We start from the raw sequence: 16,857 nt of genomic DNA, 5'->3' as shown, positions 1-16,857 counted from the left end.
CAAAATTGTATTTGATTTTAGGCTGGCTACTCATACAAAAATAAATATAAATGTGTATATAAATAAACCATACGCTGTTTGTTGGTTTGAATTAGTTTACATGTGTAGGCTGCTATGATTTTCATGAGGAAACATTTAGCTATGTATGAATGTAAAAACGCTGACAACAGGATTCATATTTTTTACTGTATTATTTTATTTTACTGTTTAAAATTCAAATTTAACCAGCACATCTAAACTACCGAAACCCCTCCCAAAAATACATGTGTAATTACAGTACCAGTCCAACAGGTGGCGGCTTTGTAAAGGCATTTTTTTTTGTGTGTGTGTAAATGCATCATTTCCCTTCGAATATAGGAACACAGATCTGCTTCGGTTCATTCATTAGTTAATCATATAACATGTGGCTGAAAAGATTTTAATACCACACTAATATATAAGATACATTTAAAGATGACTGAAATTAAAACTAGAAAAGATAAATTAACCTAAAAGTAATCTGTTTACTTTTGTAATTCTTTAAAGATAGCTGTTCATAACTGAATCTGGAAATATAAAAGAGTTTAATTATGGATAACACATCCATTTACACAAAGTACAGAGGCTTCCAATAACTTGCAATAATAGTAGGCTAATATAAGACTAATTTTGAGACACTGAAGTGAAAATGCTTCATTCATCCACTGGTTTCTATATGAAATATTGTGTTCATGGATTAAAACCTGTTTATGTCAGCTGGTGGGCTGTTTGGGTTTATAATTAATTTATGTCACAGATTCAATGATTATATAAATGTCGCAGAGAAGCCTTCACACAGGCTACTATTAATAAGATACTGTTCGTTCCCCTCAGACTGTCAGACGGATGAGTGTTCTCCCCCAGCAACACTTGCATTTCTTCTCTTTCTGGTAGTTTTGAAAAATATAGAATGATTCTAGGGAGGTTGAAGCATTAGCAGTATAGGTGCCAGGACAATAACTTCTCCCAGAACATTAACAAGACCAAGAAGACAGTGAACGAGGGACAATAGTGATCACACAACCATTCACATCAATGATGTTGAGAGTTTTTGCAGTTTCTGGATGTTTCTCTGGGCTGGTATCACCGCTATGCGCTGTGGACTCTAGAGAGCACATCAAATTAAGGAAGGATTGTACTGACTTCAGCAGATGTGTCATTGAAAGTGTTCTTACTGGCTGCTAAACAGCTGTTTCTGAATGCAAAGAACTGCAGAGGGCAGTGAAGACATGAGCTATAGCATCTCTTGAGATAGATGTCTAAGAAAAGCCAGATCCATTCTTAAAGAACTCAGTGACTGACTGTTTAAAGGATTAGTTCACTTCAGAATGAACATATCCTGATAATTTACTCGCATGTCATCCAAGTTTGTCTTTCTTTCTTCAGTCGAAACGAAATTTGAGGAAAACATTCCAGGATTTTTCTCCATATAGTGGACTTCAATGGGGACCAACAGGTTTCAGTGCAGCTTCAAATGGAATAAGGAAAAGGAATAAGGGTCTTATCTAGTGAAACAATCTGTCATTTTCTAAGAAAAATTAAAATTTATATGCTTTTTAACCACAAATGCTCATCTTGCACTGCTCTGCGATGCGCCACGCATGATGTAATCATGTTGGAAAGGTCATGCGTGACGTAGGCGGAAGTACCGATCCAGTGTCTAAAAGCGAATGTGCAAAGACTAAGTCAAACACCCTATACAAAAAAAGTAAAACAATGATGTTGGGCAATTTCGAATTTGGAGAAAAAGAGATGGAGGCCTACCTAACACGTGACCTTTCCATTGCAAAGTAGTGCAAGATAAGTATTTGTGGTTTAAAAGTCTATAATTTTTTTTTGTTAAAGAAAATGACCGATTGTTTCCTAGATAAGACCCTTATTCCTCGTCTGGGATTGTGTAAAGCCCTTTGAAGCTGCACTGAAACTGCAATTTGGACCTTCAACCTGTTGGTCCCCATTGAAAAATCCTGGAATGTTTTCCTCAAAAACCTTAATTTTTTTTTTTTTTCGACAGAAGAAAGAAAGACATGAACATCTTGGATGAAATGGGGGTAAATTATCAGTAGCTACATTTTAATTCTGAGGTGAACTAAACCTTTAAATAAACTCTGTAAATGTATTGCTTATTGTTAGTGTTAACTAAAGGAACCTAAATTTGTTACAAATAGGCCTACTCTTTTCAGTGGTGGCCTCATAACAACGCATTACATTGTCACAAATATACTGCTGTTGCTGTATTTTTGCACACATTTTACTTTTACTTTGCCATAAGTAGCTAAAACACACAAATCACACACTATCCATTTAAAAAACACTCCTTGGAACATCCGCCTAAAACACTGAAGATACAGCCACAGTCAGACACTGTTATTACACATCCATTCTGTTTTCCCAAACGTCCACAGCTGACCTAAGTAGATGTAAATTTCAATCAGGCATCTGGACCAATCACTCTGTGGGGTCCTGTGGAGAGGGGCTGGTTTAAATAGAGCGCGAGCAGCAGCAGCGGTTCCGAAGAGATCAGTCTGTCTCGATTTCTCTCATAGAGCAGCAGCGCACTGGCAGCTATCACGCGCATCCGTGCCGGGATACGATAGTTTTTATACGGGCATTCGCTGGCGGGAGACTCGGTTGTATTTATCAAGGCTTGTAGCGTTAGAATAGTGCTTTTATTTGTGATGCTCATATTCTGAAAGTTTAATGCGTTATCTTGTTGATACGAGTTTATATATATGTATATTAGTAGTTGTCTGACAGTTGGGGTTATTTGGATGTTCACCCCATAACCTTTTTAAATAGGCGGATAGTTAAAGAATAAATTAAAGTCTAATGGTAGCAGCACAACAGCAAAACTCAGGTTTAGTCTTTTAGGTGTAACATTGTGATACGTTCATCTTTATTTAAAACAAAGTCGCAGAACGGCATTAGACATGATGATGAACATTGCCGTGGAGTTTTTCGTGGTCATTCTGAAAGTTCTCTGGGCTATCGTGATGGCCGGACTCAAGTGGCTCATACGGCCGAAGGAGAAGAGCGTAGCGGGACAGGTGTGCTTGATCACCGGGGCGGGCGGCGAACTTGGGCGGCTCTTCGCCAAGGAGTTCGCCCGGCGCCGGGCTACACTGGTGCTGTGGGACATCAACAGCCACAGCAATGAGGAGACTGCGGAGATGGTGCGACAGATCTACAGAGAGCAAGACAGCCCGATGCCAAAAGAGGGTAAATGGGATGATTTAACATTTAAACTACTGAACTAACATGTTTAAATTAAATTAACTGTTTATTATATATATATATTTATCGCAGACAGACTAGTTATGTTTATGCCTTTTATAGGTATTTAAGCTTGTATTGTGTGTAGTCCTTTTAATATTTGAGGTATAAAACATTTGTTTTGTTCAAATAACCGATATACAGAGCAGTTTTCCCTCTTATTGGCAATAATACACGTATGATGTATTCCAATATGGAATTAGTTTTCATATTTATTATATATTAAACTATAAAACTGTTATATAATTTATTTTTTGTTATTATTGCTATTAAGTTGGGTTGTCAAATGTATTATTGTTAATCTTAAAATGCTACATGTTTCAAACTTGAGAATGAATGGCTCTAAAATTTGTGTAATTATGTAAACAATATAATCAAATAAGTTTGTTTACCTCCTATGAACACATTGGTGCAATGGTGTTTTTCTGCGATATTCAGACCAACCGTTTGGTGCCACCTATCGGTGGATATCAAAATAAACAACCAGATATCGGTCTATTTATAAAAATTAGGCTATATTCTTCCTTATTGTTGGAATTATCTTGGTTGAATAATCATTCAAAATATCATCACCTACTTGACAGAGATTTCCCCCCCAAATGTCTCCAATCAGCTTGAGGTACACAAGAAAGTTTTGTCATTTTCTACATCTCAGATGATGATGATGATCCAATGCGTTTTTCCTCAGGAGCTGTTGGTGGTGTGGAAGAAGTCCCTCCGTTTCAGCCGCAGGTGTATACGTATGTGGTTGATGTGGGCAAGAGGGAGAGCGTGTATTCCACAGCAGAGAAAGTCCGCCGAGAAGTCGGTGAAGTGAACTTGTTGATCAACAACGCTGGTGTTGTGTCCGGCCACCATCTGCTGGAGTGCCCCGATGAGCTGATCGAGAGGACCATGGTGGTGAACTGCCATGCACACTTCTGGGTGAGTCTCATTTAACTTTGTCACTACTCAACTGTATACTGCAATCTCTAAGAGCTGATCTAATAGTTGCAACCAGACATTAAAAGTCAATGTGCATCATAAAGGAAACGTATATCTCTTTTTAAGTGGGGAAAACACAGTGGAATGTCCTCTTTTAGTGATTGTTATATCACATGATGCCACTGTTCATGCACCCATCTGTTCAGCACATACTCATTTCTTTGCTCTGGTATTTGTGCTTGAGCCAAGTTGGAAAGCAAACATCTTTTGCTCCATGCATGTTCATATCAAGCCAGAGTGAAGTTTGACTTGTGTGCTAAAAAAGCACTGTTTATTCTTTCAAAATCAGTTAGAATCAACCACTTAGAAGCTCAGTCGTTAAATCCGTCTGGTGTTGAGTGCAAACAAATGTCTGTCATCTGAGATGGGCCACCCCCCCCCACCAGTTTTGCATATTCCTCATGTAGTCACCCCTGTCCTGTCTGGCCCTTTCTCTTTTAGTCTGTCATACATTTGTTTCCATTCATTCCTTTGTTTGTGGCAGCCAATATTAATATTTACGACTCCGTCTGGATGTACTGCTAAAGTAGACATCCACAGGCTGTGAGATTATGATGATCTGGCATGCTTTCTGTAAGAATATCAGTACAGGAGCTGATCTAGGATCAGATTACCCTCCCTGACTTCGTCAATTTCAGTCCCTGTGAGTTATAACATCAGAACTGATCTTAAAAACATACTTCCACTCAGAGGGGTTTTATTAACATGCCCCCTGTCGTTTCAACATCATCCTCTCCAAAGCTCCCTGATCTGTGGATATAAACAAGCTCTGAGCAAGACAACTCCAGCAGGGGGTTTTGGTAAGATCACCAGGAACAGTCTGCTCTGCCTTGGTTTGTTAATTTAAAGCCCATTGAAGAGCACATCCTGCCTGGGGAAGTACCATTTGGACGAGCCCATTCTCACTTGGCCTCGCTAATTAACCTCTTGCCAGTAAATGCGTAAAAGGCCTGTCTGTAGTTTGCATTGTCTTATTGAGACCACCTTGTGGGGCGAGCTGTAGTAGGGCTGTTTGTTTTAAGTCACGTTGAGGAGAATTGTGGAGGGTATTGTTTGTTTTTGTTTGCATGTGACTGTTCGGGATCGTAATATTTTAACGATTAGCACGACAGGATGGTTAAAGGGGCGGTTCATCCAAAAATAAATGTTCTGTCATCATTTACTCACCCTCAAGTTGTTCCAAACTTCTGCTGAACACACATTTTGAAGAATATGGGTAACCAAACCGTTGATGGGGGGGCCCATTGACTTCCATAGTATGGAAAAAAAATACTATGGAAGTCAATGAGGTCCCCATTATGGATATTATTCAAAATATAATCTTTTGTGTTCAGCAAAAGAAATAAATGTATAGAGGTTTGGAACAACTTGAGGGTGAGTAAATGATGAGAGAATTTTCATTTTTGGGTGAACTATCCCTTTAAGGTTTTTTTGGAGAAGTGAGGGTTTACATCATCCCAGACCCCCTGGAAAGTAAATGTATTAATAAATATTTATGGGCCTTTCACTAAATGTTTTTTGATGACTTTGAGGTGTTAAGATATCACATTATGATATCACACTTCCTTTTTTATAAGGGATTCTTTTTTTATATATTTGGCAAATTTTTGAATGAGCACATACTAAATACCGCAAGTCTTTTTAATGAAGCATGAAAATGCCTGGACACAAACTGAGCTTAAGTGTAACAGCATGTTCTTTGCCATCTATATTTTTCTTTTTTTTTTTTTTACTTGGAAGTTGTTCAGTGTAAGCCGCAGTGTTGCTGTAGCAGATGCACTTGTTAGTGGTAGAGTTGGGATTCTCATTAAGGTTTTGGTTGTGTTTGCTTAAGCTTTATGCAATGCATGGTTTCTTGTGGGGGTTTAAGATGAAAGCAGAGCTTAATCATTAAGGACAGGCAAGGAATACCAAGCGGAGGATGTGGTCATTAAAGCCACAAGCCAGCTGAATAGAAATGCACCAACACTGCTTTTCCTCTTTCTCTCTTACACAAACATGTTCTCTTAATTGGTTGCTGCTTGCATGTGGTTTGTAACACTGCAATACTTCCTTTTTTCCTTTCTCTTTTGTCTTCCCATTTACAATTAATTTTGTGTTGGCATGTTTTGTACAGAAAGGATGTTTTAAATATCCATGCTTAATGTGATGCTTAGCGCTGTCACTTAAATTATGGGTCTGGTAGAAACAGTTTTTACTTTTTAATTAGTAAGCTATTATAGGGTCTGGGACTGCGATGATGGCCCTGATTGTCAGTTATTTATTCATTTTATTAATTTAAAAATTAATGGTCATTTTAGCTTTGTTATATTGTGTCTTTTAAGGGAAAACACACACATATACTTAGTTTTGCAATTGTATGCACACTTGCCACTACCTAGACATGGGTGGAAATTAGTTGCAATAGATCACCTTCAGTGTAATGCAAAATGACAGATGGCCTTCAGATTTTTCCGTCACTGCTAAACAAAATTCAGTCAATGATGGAAAATAACTTTTAATAATTGAATAAATTAAAGGGTTAGTTCACCCAAAAATGAAAATTATGTCATAAATTACTCACAAATGAATATATTTTTGATAAAATCAGATGGCTCAGTGATGCCTGCATTGATAGCAAGTTAATTTACACTTTCAAATGCCTAAAAAGCTACTGAAGTTATATTTAAAACAGTTCATGTGACTACAGTGGTTCAACCTTAATGAAGCGACGAGATACTTTTTGTGTGCCAAAAAAACAAAATAATGACTTTATTCAACAATATCTAGTGATGGACGATTTCAAAACACTGCTTCATGAAGCTTTGAAGCTTTATGAATCTTTTGTTTCGAATCAGTGGTTCGGAGCGTGTACCAAACTGCCAAAGTCACCTGAACCATTGAAATTTTGAAACGCTTATGACGTAACAAAGCCTCGTTTACTGAAATCATGTGACTTTCACGCTCCGAAGCACTGATTCGAAACAAAAGATCCGTAAAGCTTCAAAGCTTCATGACGTAGAGTTTTAAAATCGGCCATCACTAGATGATGGATTTTTTTTTTTTTTTTTGCCACACAAAAAGTATTCTCGTCACTACTTAACATTAAGGTTAAAACATTGTCACATAAACCGTTTTAAATATAATACCTTTCTGGGCGTTTAAAAAGCGTAAATTAACTTGCTTTCGGTGCAGGCCTCACTGAGCCATCGGATTTTATCAAAAATATCTTAATTGTGCTCCGAAGATGAATGAAGGTCTTACAGGTATGGAACGACATGAGGGTGAGTAACATAATTTTCATTTTTGGGTGAACTAACCCTTTAAAATATAATCTTTCTCCCTAGTAACACCTTCTTGATATGTCCCACCCAAAGTATTTTAATTGGAAATGCATCAGCATAGACAAAACTCTGGTCAAGCCATTTCATGGGGTCTTTATGCTGTCCACTATGTGCTTATCTCGCTTGTCCATACTGGACAAAGAATGAAAGAATGAATCGCAAAAGCTGTTGCATGTGTGTGTTCTGGTTTAATGCATTTCAGATATTTGTTTTATCCATTAACTGCATGAGCTTTTTTTTTGTTTGTTTTTAAGAGCACTGAAGCCACTGCCTTCCAAATCTTTTTAATTTTATATAAAATTTCTCTTTCTTTAGCCTGTCTTCATAAGAAGTCCATGTCATCCTCTGAGAGAGTCTCAAACATGACCTGGCAGTCGGTTAAGCGCCTTCATTTCAGCGGTCTGCTGTGTTTCGAAACTCTTTAAGGCAAGAAGGGCAAACTCCAGATGGACATCATCTTTATTTTGTTGGATAACATGGTGGGAATGTAACAAAACTGGAGGAGCCAACAGGAAGTGAGGCCATTATCTCAGAGCGGTGCTCTTCCAGGCTGTCTGTGCTCAGCTGAGGCCCTTCACTCTTTCTGTACTTACAGCTGCGTTTTAGTCCCAGGACCAGTGAGTTCTTTGCTGAACCCTTTCAGACCAACTTGAGAATAGCCCATAGGAGTGGCACTGTGGCGGAGTGACTGGTACTTGGCAAAGTAAAAGTTTAAGTGATGCAAATGACCAGATTTAGCATCTAGTCAAGATTTGGGAAGCTGAGCGGAGTAAGTTTCTCTTTTTCTCTGACATTGACCCCATAATAGGCGATATGTGAGCAGTGCATTCCACACCTGGGCCCAGTGGTGTCCGTGAAAGTCTCCTAGTTGCTAAGTGAGCGTGGTTGAAGCAAAAGTCTCAGGGCTGTCCCTAGAGAAAAGCATCAAGGGATAGAGAGTCTTGTACACAAGCTTGCTGGTAATGGGGAGCTGCTGCCTGACCCACTTATGTGACAATTGCTTTCTTGTCTAGGGATCAGCTTGACAAGATGCCAAATGACAGGAGCCAAGTTCTCCAGCCTGCATTCCTGCTAGACCAGGAGAAAGGAAGCAGCCAGGCAGAAGGGTCTTACTTGAGTAGTTTTAGATGGTTTTGCTTAAGATCAATGCACCTGTACCTGTTATTTGATTTGGGGCTGCTTATGTTTGAAGAGCTCCCAGCCAACAAGATTCACCAATGGCTTTATTTGGCTTATTTGAATAATGTTCAACCAGATTGTGGTTTTCAAAGTGATTCCATAGATCCGGCCCCCCATTTTAATGAGACAGTGGCCATACAGTAGCAGTGTATCAGTTAGCCCCCACTTCATTTTCTCTTGGCTTCAGAGTCTGAAGGCTGTACATCAATCTGGCCAATGCTTTGCAACATTTCTCTGGTCTGTCCACATTCTTCTAATTAACGGCCATCTGGGCTATTCTCTGCGACAATATTTGTGCATATTCCTATTGGTCAAACATTAGCACTAATCCAGGCTGACACGGCAGCTGTGAAGAGCTTTGTGAGGAGCGATGCACTTGAGCTTGTATCAATTAGAGAGCACAACAGGCATAGAACCACTGCAAGGGCCAAGGAAGCTCTCTGCTGTTGGAAGTTAATTTAGCGTAAACTCAGGCGCTGAGAAGCAATTACGGAAGCTATGAATTAAGACATGAACTTCTGTTCGGTTTCACACATTTTGTGTCTGAGAGGTCAGCAAGGCCATGCCCACATCAGTGCCGGCCCCCTCATCCCATAGCGGATTGGGTTTTTACAAAGACTCTTAGCCATTTCTGCTAATTTTTTGCAAGTTCAGAGGTTATGGGGTGATAGACTAATGGTCAAGGGGCTGAGCTGGTAATGATCAGTTTGATTGGTCAAGCCCAACTACTTGATCAAATAATTGGATTGATTACAATACGAACCCATTTGATTGACCAAAACAAACCCTACGTTACCAGACTAGTTTCTTAGCCAGTCAAAATTGCCAGTTACTTTGCCAGTCCAGCTGAGTTAAGACTGGTCATGTTGAGTTTGGTAACACTGAGTTGATTTACCAGCCTAGTTAATTGACCAAAATCAAACCTAAACATTACCAGCCCATCGACATGTAACACTGAGTTTGATTGATCAAGGAGTTGAGATTACAACCTCAACTCCTTGATCAATCAAACTCAGTGTGACATGCTGGTTTGGTAGATTCAACCCTTGAACTGCCTAATTGTTGGGATCCAAGGTGGCCTATGCACAGTACGTTTTGCTGAAGTGTTTGCTAATACAAAGTAAATGCAGATTTAATAATTTTTTATGGTGTCCTTGTCCAACGACTTAATAATGCTTTCCCATATGAATGAATGTCTCTCTCTTTCTCCACATCACATTTTCATTGATGGCGCAAGTTGAATGGCTTCAAGTTCTGCAGCAAGAGTAATTTATAAAAGAATTTCCCCACTGGATGCAAGAGAGACTTTCAATTGCCTACATCTTGACTTTCTGTCTTATATCATGCTAGTCTAATCTGTCTTATTGGCAGCAGCACATAGTCCAAACTCTCCAAATCAAATTTTAATACTGTAGATTGCAATGTTTGGAAGATGTTGGCATTTGTGCACTACAGGCCCAATCTATCCTAATGCTTCATTTGCACGCATACTTACCATCAGTTTGGCATGCAAGGCACAAGTACAGATTCAAACTGGTCCAAGTCTGCTCCCTTGAAGGAACCCCCCAACACAATGAGATGAATATTAAGAGCAATTTTACACTTAATGCGCTGGAAAAGTACACAGTTTACTCTTAACGTCAGGGATTAAACGTGTAGCATGTGGACCGCAGCGCTCAGTTGCACGAGTGGATTCCCTCATGAGAGTGAAGTCAGTGGAAGTAAATTTGAGAGATTCCAGGTCCATATTTCAACAACATGTCAAAATGACGTGTTGAGACGGCTGGCAGAGGTGCGAAACGCATACAGAACCGTGCAAGATGGTACCATTCTCAAGCGTGGCCAAGGTCCTTTTCTATTGGTCATGTTTATAAATGGTGATATCATTGAAGGCCTCTGGAAGGGGCTCTGTTGTTCTTGGCTCTCACACGTTTTTCTTTTTCATAGCATGCTTCATGTTCCATTGAGGATTGACTATAAAGCCGCAGGCGGTTCTGTGGGGCTTGTACGGCAAATCTTCTCTAAGAGAGCAGTAAATGGATGACGCCGGTCATGTTTTTCATCATTATTGTGTCCACCCCCTCACTTCCTCTGGGTCTGAAGAGAATGGAAGATGAGGCATGATTGTGTGTGTGTGTGCTTTTTTTCTTTTAAAATTCACTCTGTCTTTTGTCCAGCTGGGATCAGGTGAAAATGGAAGATGACACTGATTCATTGAAAATAATGAAAGAAACTGTCAATAACAGCCAGGCAAGATGTCAGAGCAGCTGAAAAAGGTTAACAAATCTAGTCCAGAAAGTGTTGTTAGCTTGTACCAACTAAAAGCCACGTTGTATTAATTTTAAACTAAGCTTAAAAAAATGAAAACCGTCATTTACTTGCACTCGTCATTGCAAACTATTATGACTTTTTATGGATTAATTGTTGTTTTCTGAGATTGATCTTTTCAGCATGGTTTACAAAGCTGAAAAGATTTGTTCTGTTCTGTTTTACAGTTCAACTCCTCGACTGTGTGATTGTCACAGTGGTTAACACATGAACTTTGGTTTATTTGTTCATTTGGAAATTGTTTTTATAGGATAAACTATTCCTTTAATCGTTCCAATGCTAATGCGTAATCCAGGCTAAAAAGGTGGTGTTTGTTTCCCATCTTTGTTGACCTACAGCGGTGGTGTTGTGGTCTTGAGGCGTATTGTGGTGACAGTGGTGAGTGAGTATGCCGCTCGGGCTTTGTGCTCTTGATACTGAGATGCCACTCTTGGGACCAACTCGTTGTGGGAGAAAAGGAAACCACAGACAAACCACTTGTTGTGAACTTGCAAGTGGTCTTTTCACCTTTTTTAATAAGCCATTTCAGACCAATACGAAACCACCCCAAAGTCTGGTGCGATACTTCATCCATTAAAGTAGTAGTTTGCTTCCCTTCCAAGTTAAACCTCCATGTCCGAAATGAAAACTTTCTCAAAAACGAGTACTACCAAAACAAATTGAGCTGTACATAAATTAATCTCTTAAGTGCATGTGGAAAGCAAGCTCCCTGTAAATGGCCTTTAAGACTGTAATGGAATTGTGTTTCTAAACTCCCCCAGCAGGATGAGGGAGATGAGTGTTTAGTCTCAGTGAATTATTAGTCGGGGAGGAGGAAAAAAAAAAGGATCAAAGGGCTTTGGCAGAGACGAACAGCAACAGCAAAATAACTGTCTTTGTTCCCCCCCTTCTCTCTCTCTTCCTCTTCCAGACCACCAAGGCATTTCTTCCCAAGATGCTAGAGATGAACCATGGCCACATTGTGACAGTTGCCAGTTCACTGGGCCTTTTCAGCACAGCTGGTGTGGAGGTTAGTACACTGCATCCATCACATAAATCTATTGGCAGACTGAAATAAAAGAGAGCGTGTTTGGAGAGTTTCAACGCATTGGCTCGCCATGGCATGGAAATTCGGCGCGGTGCACAGCACGCCTAGCGCTCCACGCCAATTAAGAGGCACGCTAACACTGAGAGATGCTTAGAGGTTTCTCTGGGCCTACCTACTGCAGAAACAAAATTCCCATAATCCCTTGGTGTTTCACACATACTGATAATATTGTGCACCTACGCCAATTACTCCAAAAGGTACAGAGATGTCTGTACTTTTTAAAATGTGAGTTTTTAATGACAGATTTTTGAAGTAATAGTTTATGGATATATCAGCCCTTAAACGGATGTCAGTTAAGTAAGCAATAAGGTACTCAAGGCTGTGCTGTATGGGGAATAGTCACGGCTGAAGGGCTTTCTTAGGCACGATGCGGGGTGGAGTGCCTGCAACCCCTTCAGCCGTGCCTTATTCACGATAAAGCACTAGCCTTGAGTACCTTATTGCTAACTGTTTTATAAAATGGTTACCACACAATACAAATATTAAAGCCAAACATATGTATGCAACTTTCATGAAGTAAACTTGCATTAAATGCCTTCCTTCCGCCGGAAAAAAAATAGTCCCTGACCGTGAACAGCAACAGAAGTTACATTTTCAGGCCATTAGATGGCGACAAAGACTGTCTGTATGAGTGTGTCAGTCAGTAGCGAAGACTTTTATATTGAAAAGACTGAATTGTTGTGAACACGGAAAAAGACGCAACTGACAAATGCGCTGTCAGTCACGGGAAAACCCCTTAACTGTTAAAAGGACAAGATAATACATCGGACATTTTAAACAGATTTTTTATTATGAACATAGGACTGACCTGAAGGAAAATGCTAAATCTGAACGCAGGTAATAAACTTGCTCACTCGATCTCTTTCTCACGATACTCTTCTACATAATACAGTAAGCTTCAATGAACAATATCAACTGAGAACAAAGAGTGGTTGCTAAGGGTGTTGTGTAGTGATAAACAGAACCGTTGGGTGAAGTGATCATATATCGTGAATAAAACACAGCTATTGACCAATCAGAATCAAGGACATGAACTAACCGTTTTATAAAATATATGTATGTGTGTGTGTGTATATATATATATATATATTTAATTCACACTGTCACTTCTTAGACATTCCAATACCCAACAAACGTCAATTGAACAGTCGGCGAAAACAAGCACTGACCAACGGCAACAGACTGCGACAGTGGTAACGCGCTGATCCGACAAAACCCGAAAAAGCGTCTGCTGCTGTTGGTCGTCGTCATCTTTTGGTTCAGTGCGAATTGCTCTTTACATGGTGTACACATAGTTGTTGAAAACCCTTTTTTCTAAATTAAATCTCACATTGGTGCTGGAGTAGCCTAAAAAGTCCCTTTTAATCCGTTAAGCCAGCCTGTGTATGTGAGGGATCTCTTGGAGTCTAGTACACGTACAATCCTCTTCTTTCACTGCTGTCCAAACTGGTGTCATTTTCCCAGCAGCCTTTTGGGGAAACGTTACCTTTTTTGTTTTGTTAGCTGTACGTGCACTTCTATTTTACAAGCCCTCATCTTTACTCTCACTTCAAAGGGTCCCAGAAGCCCAGTCACACTGTCTGACCTATTATGTTTCCTTGAATGTGACTTTTTATGGTTTGCATTATTGGAGTGACTCAAGCCGCTGCGAGCCCCTTTATTCCAGAGTGTTTATCTACACGCATCTGTGTTTGCCCACTCAGTTCTGAAGATCCCGTCCACCGCGAACCACATCAAAACCCTCCCGTGCGGCTCTACCTATACTCCGTACACAACAGAAGAATGCTAATGAAACCGTAGATCCCAGCGCTCCCTTGCTATTACAGGAAAACCGCCTCGGGAAGCTTGATAATGTTCACCAAACTCTGTTTCCTCTTGGTTTCAGGATTACTGCGCTAGCAAGTTCGGTGCCATCGGCTTCCACGAGTCCCTGAGCCACGAAATCAAGGCTTCGGAGAAGGACGGTATCAAGATGACGCTGGTGTGTCCTTACCTGGTGGACACGGGCATGTTCAGAGGATGCAGAATAAGGTAAAAGAAAGGAGCCGTCCAAATGTCACGATTGGGTTTCAGATGGCCACTAAAAGGAGCGAACGACAATGCGTATCTAGTTCGAGTAGACATTGCTTAACAACAGTCAGGGTAGCTTTGCTTGTGGCCTCTCATGTCACTGTCAGCTTGGGTTTTCATGCGCACAATAGGGGCTTCCACTTGAATAGAAGGTGCATGCTGGATCTGTTTCCACTCAATAATGACTTGCTCTGACTGGCGGAGCACTTTGGGCTGACTTTATTAAACAAAGACGACTCTTAATCATCATGTTTTCTCCTTCTCTCCCTTCCTTTCTTTCGCCTGGGCGGGTCAGGAAAGAGATTGAGCCGTTTCTCCCTCCATTGAGACCAGAGTTCTGTGTGAAACAGTCCATGAGGGCCATCCTGACAGACCAGCCCATGATCTGCACGCCTCGCATTGTATACATGGTCAACTTTATGAAAAGGTGGGTATGGGTGATCCCAAAAGTGGAGTTTGAAATGCCTCCATATTGTCGGAACAATCGGTAGTAACGTATTCTCGTTTGTTTTGTGTTTTCTAGCATTTTGCCCTTCGAAGCAATCGTATGCATGTACCGGTTCCTGGGTGCAGATAAGTGCATGTACCCGTTCCTGGCTCAGAGGAAAGAGGCGATGAACAACAATGAGGCGAAGAATGGGATCTAGAGGGTGCCATTTCTAACCCGCAATGGGTACATTTCTAACCCCGCATGAGGATAAGACCACTGAGAGGGCAGAAGGAAGTGAAAAGACTGCGTTTAGACTGGTGCACTTGCATTTGGCAGATGCAAAGGTTTACCATATTGTTCCTCTGGAACAAAGAAAGCTGTGTACTACACTAAGGATTTATTTGTTGATTTATGTGTTGTCTTTTTAAAGGTTTGTTTAATGAAACCATCCATCTATATACTGTGTCAATAGTTTTGAAATCATACATGAGCTATTCAGTAATTAACTATTTACGTAATGTAGTCACCAGCATTATCTAGCGTCTTCGTGAAACTATACAGTATGTTACTGTACGAACAGTAAATTCTTGTCACTTTTTTTGTTTTGTCTGTGTGTAGACATGCACTGTATTTACTTTCCTCTACACTGCCAACATTATCTACACCGTTCAACGTGGCTCCACGCCACTCCCCAATTCGATCCATTTAAAAGCAGCGGCAGGAGATCGTGTCCGAAAGGGAACCATGTGATGTTATAGATGAAATATTTTGCATTGGATCCCCCCCCTCCCCTCATTTCTCTTTGGTGACATCATGAGAAGTGGGTAAAACGCTGGTCTGTTTCCAGCTGCTGGTGGGAAGGAAGTGTATTTTTTACTCTTTAAGACAGAGGCTTATGGTATTTTGTATATGTAAATGTCAAACAAAAGGGATGGCCTGATTTTCTTCTGTCAATGAATATTATATTTAGTATGTTCCCCATTTTGAACTTGCGCATCAACTTAATACTGTTTTTGGTTACAGAACTTTTTTTTTTTTAAATGAATTTGAAATTGAATTGATTGACCGTTTCAGTCAATAACATGAGGATGTTGTCATCATCTGAATATGATGCATTTTTTTGATGTACACACATTTGTTCATTTAATGTTTTTCCTTGTTTATGCAAACCTGAACCATTGAGTTTCCACAGATATGTTATATGTTTAGGCAAAAAATGACAAAACACATGAGTTTAAACTACATTCCAATAGGCATGTGATGAGCCTAAAATCTCTACCTCTTCATTTTTGCCATTTGTTAACAGTATGACATAAATACTCTTTTTGTAACTTTCCTAAAGAGTGCTCTATATAGGAGCACACAACATGGTTCCAATGTTTAGTGTCTCTACCTAACTTAAATTAATAAAATGATTTAGATTATTTGTTGGTTTTCTGTGTCTTTTCATAAGCCCGACTCTCAGCAACAGTAAATGCCAGAAATTCCTGAGGAACTTGGCACAGAAAGTGTAGATTTTAGTATTTGCCAACTTTTCTAGTAAGTAAATTCCTGAGTGAATCCCTGTTATAACTTATAGAAGCACAAGAGACGTGACATACTGCAACTGAAAGCTCACAGAAGGGAACTACACAGCAATACTGTCCATCATTGAGCATACGGGTGGGATTTGTGATACAATTGTTTGACTCAGATGTTCCATTCAAGCCAAAATGCCTGATCTTCTAAGTTGTGAAAGGGATTGTGAAGTGCGTTTACCTCGAGGGGAAATGCATCACAGGAAGAGAGGAGGCCTTTTCACAGTTGCTAAGCTTGTGAATGACCATGCCTCATATTTACACTTCTACTACTGCTTGAGTGTTTCATAAGCAATGACTCACTGTCACAAAACAGTGAATTACATATAAAAGGAGTTATTTAAAAATATGACAGACCTATTGCATGTTGAGTGGGTGTGGTGAACCAAAATGTGTGCTTTCGCAAAACAAGCCATAGTAAATGATGAGTGCCATTCTGAATTCTTGTATTTTTAGGGTCTATTCAAACAATGCATTTTTGGGCTGGACTGACATTTGTGCGAGGCTAATTAATAATTGATACAGCATATCAGAATGATTACTGAAGCATTGTGACACTGAAGACTGGAGTAATGATGCTGAAAATTC

General features: G+C 39.9%; 1 protein-coding gene across 1 annotated transcript; it reads left to right on the top strand.

The window, feature by feature from the left end:
* The first annotated feature begins 1,897 nt into the window (after positions 1-1,897).
* rdh10a (retinol dehydrogenase 10a) lies at positions 1,898-15,744 on the top strand. Its single transcript, XM_067377246.1, has 6 exons — positions 1,898-3,237; positions 3,980-4,215; positions 12,016-12,114; positions 14,078-14,223; positions 14,558-14,689; positions 14,786-15,744. The coding sequence occupies exons 1-6, from the start codon at positions 2,949-2,951 to the stop codon at positions 14,907-14,909; spliced, it is 1,026 nt and encodes a 341-aa protein (XP_067233347.1). The 5' UTR covers positions 1,898-2,948; the 3' UTR covers positions 14,910-15,744.
* Positions 15,745-16,857: the final 1,113 nt, after the last annotated feature.

Source organism: Chanodichthys erythropterus, chromosome 23, assembly GCF_024489055.1.
Source record: "Chanodichthys erythropterus isolate Z2021 chromosome 23, ASM2448905v1, whole genome shotgun sequence".
Taxonomy (NCBI): Eukaryota; Metazoa; Chordata; class Actinopteri; order Cypriniformes; family Xenocyprididae; genus Chanodichthys; species Chanodichthys erythropterus.
Note: the sequence above shows the minus strand (reverse complement) of the source record. Positions and strands in the feature narration are given on the sequence as shown.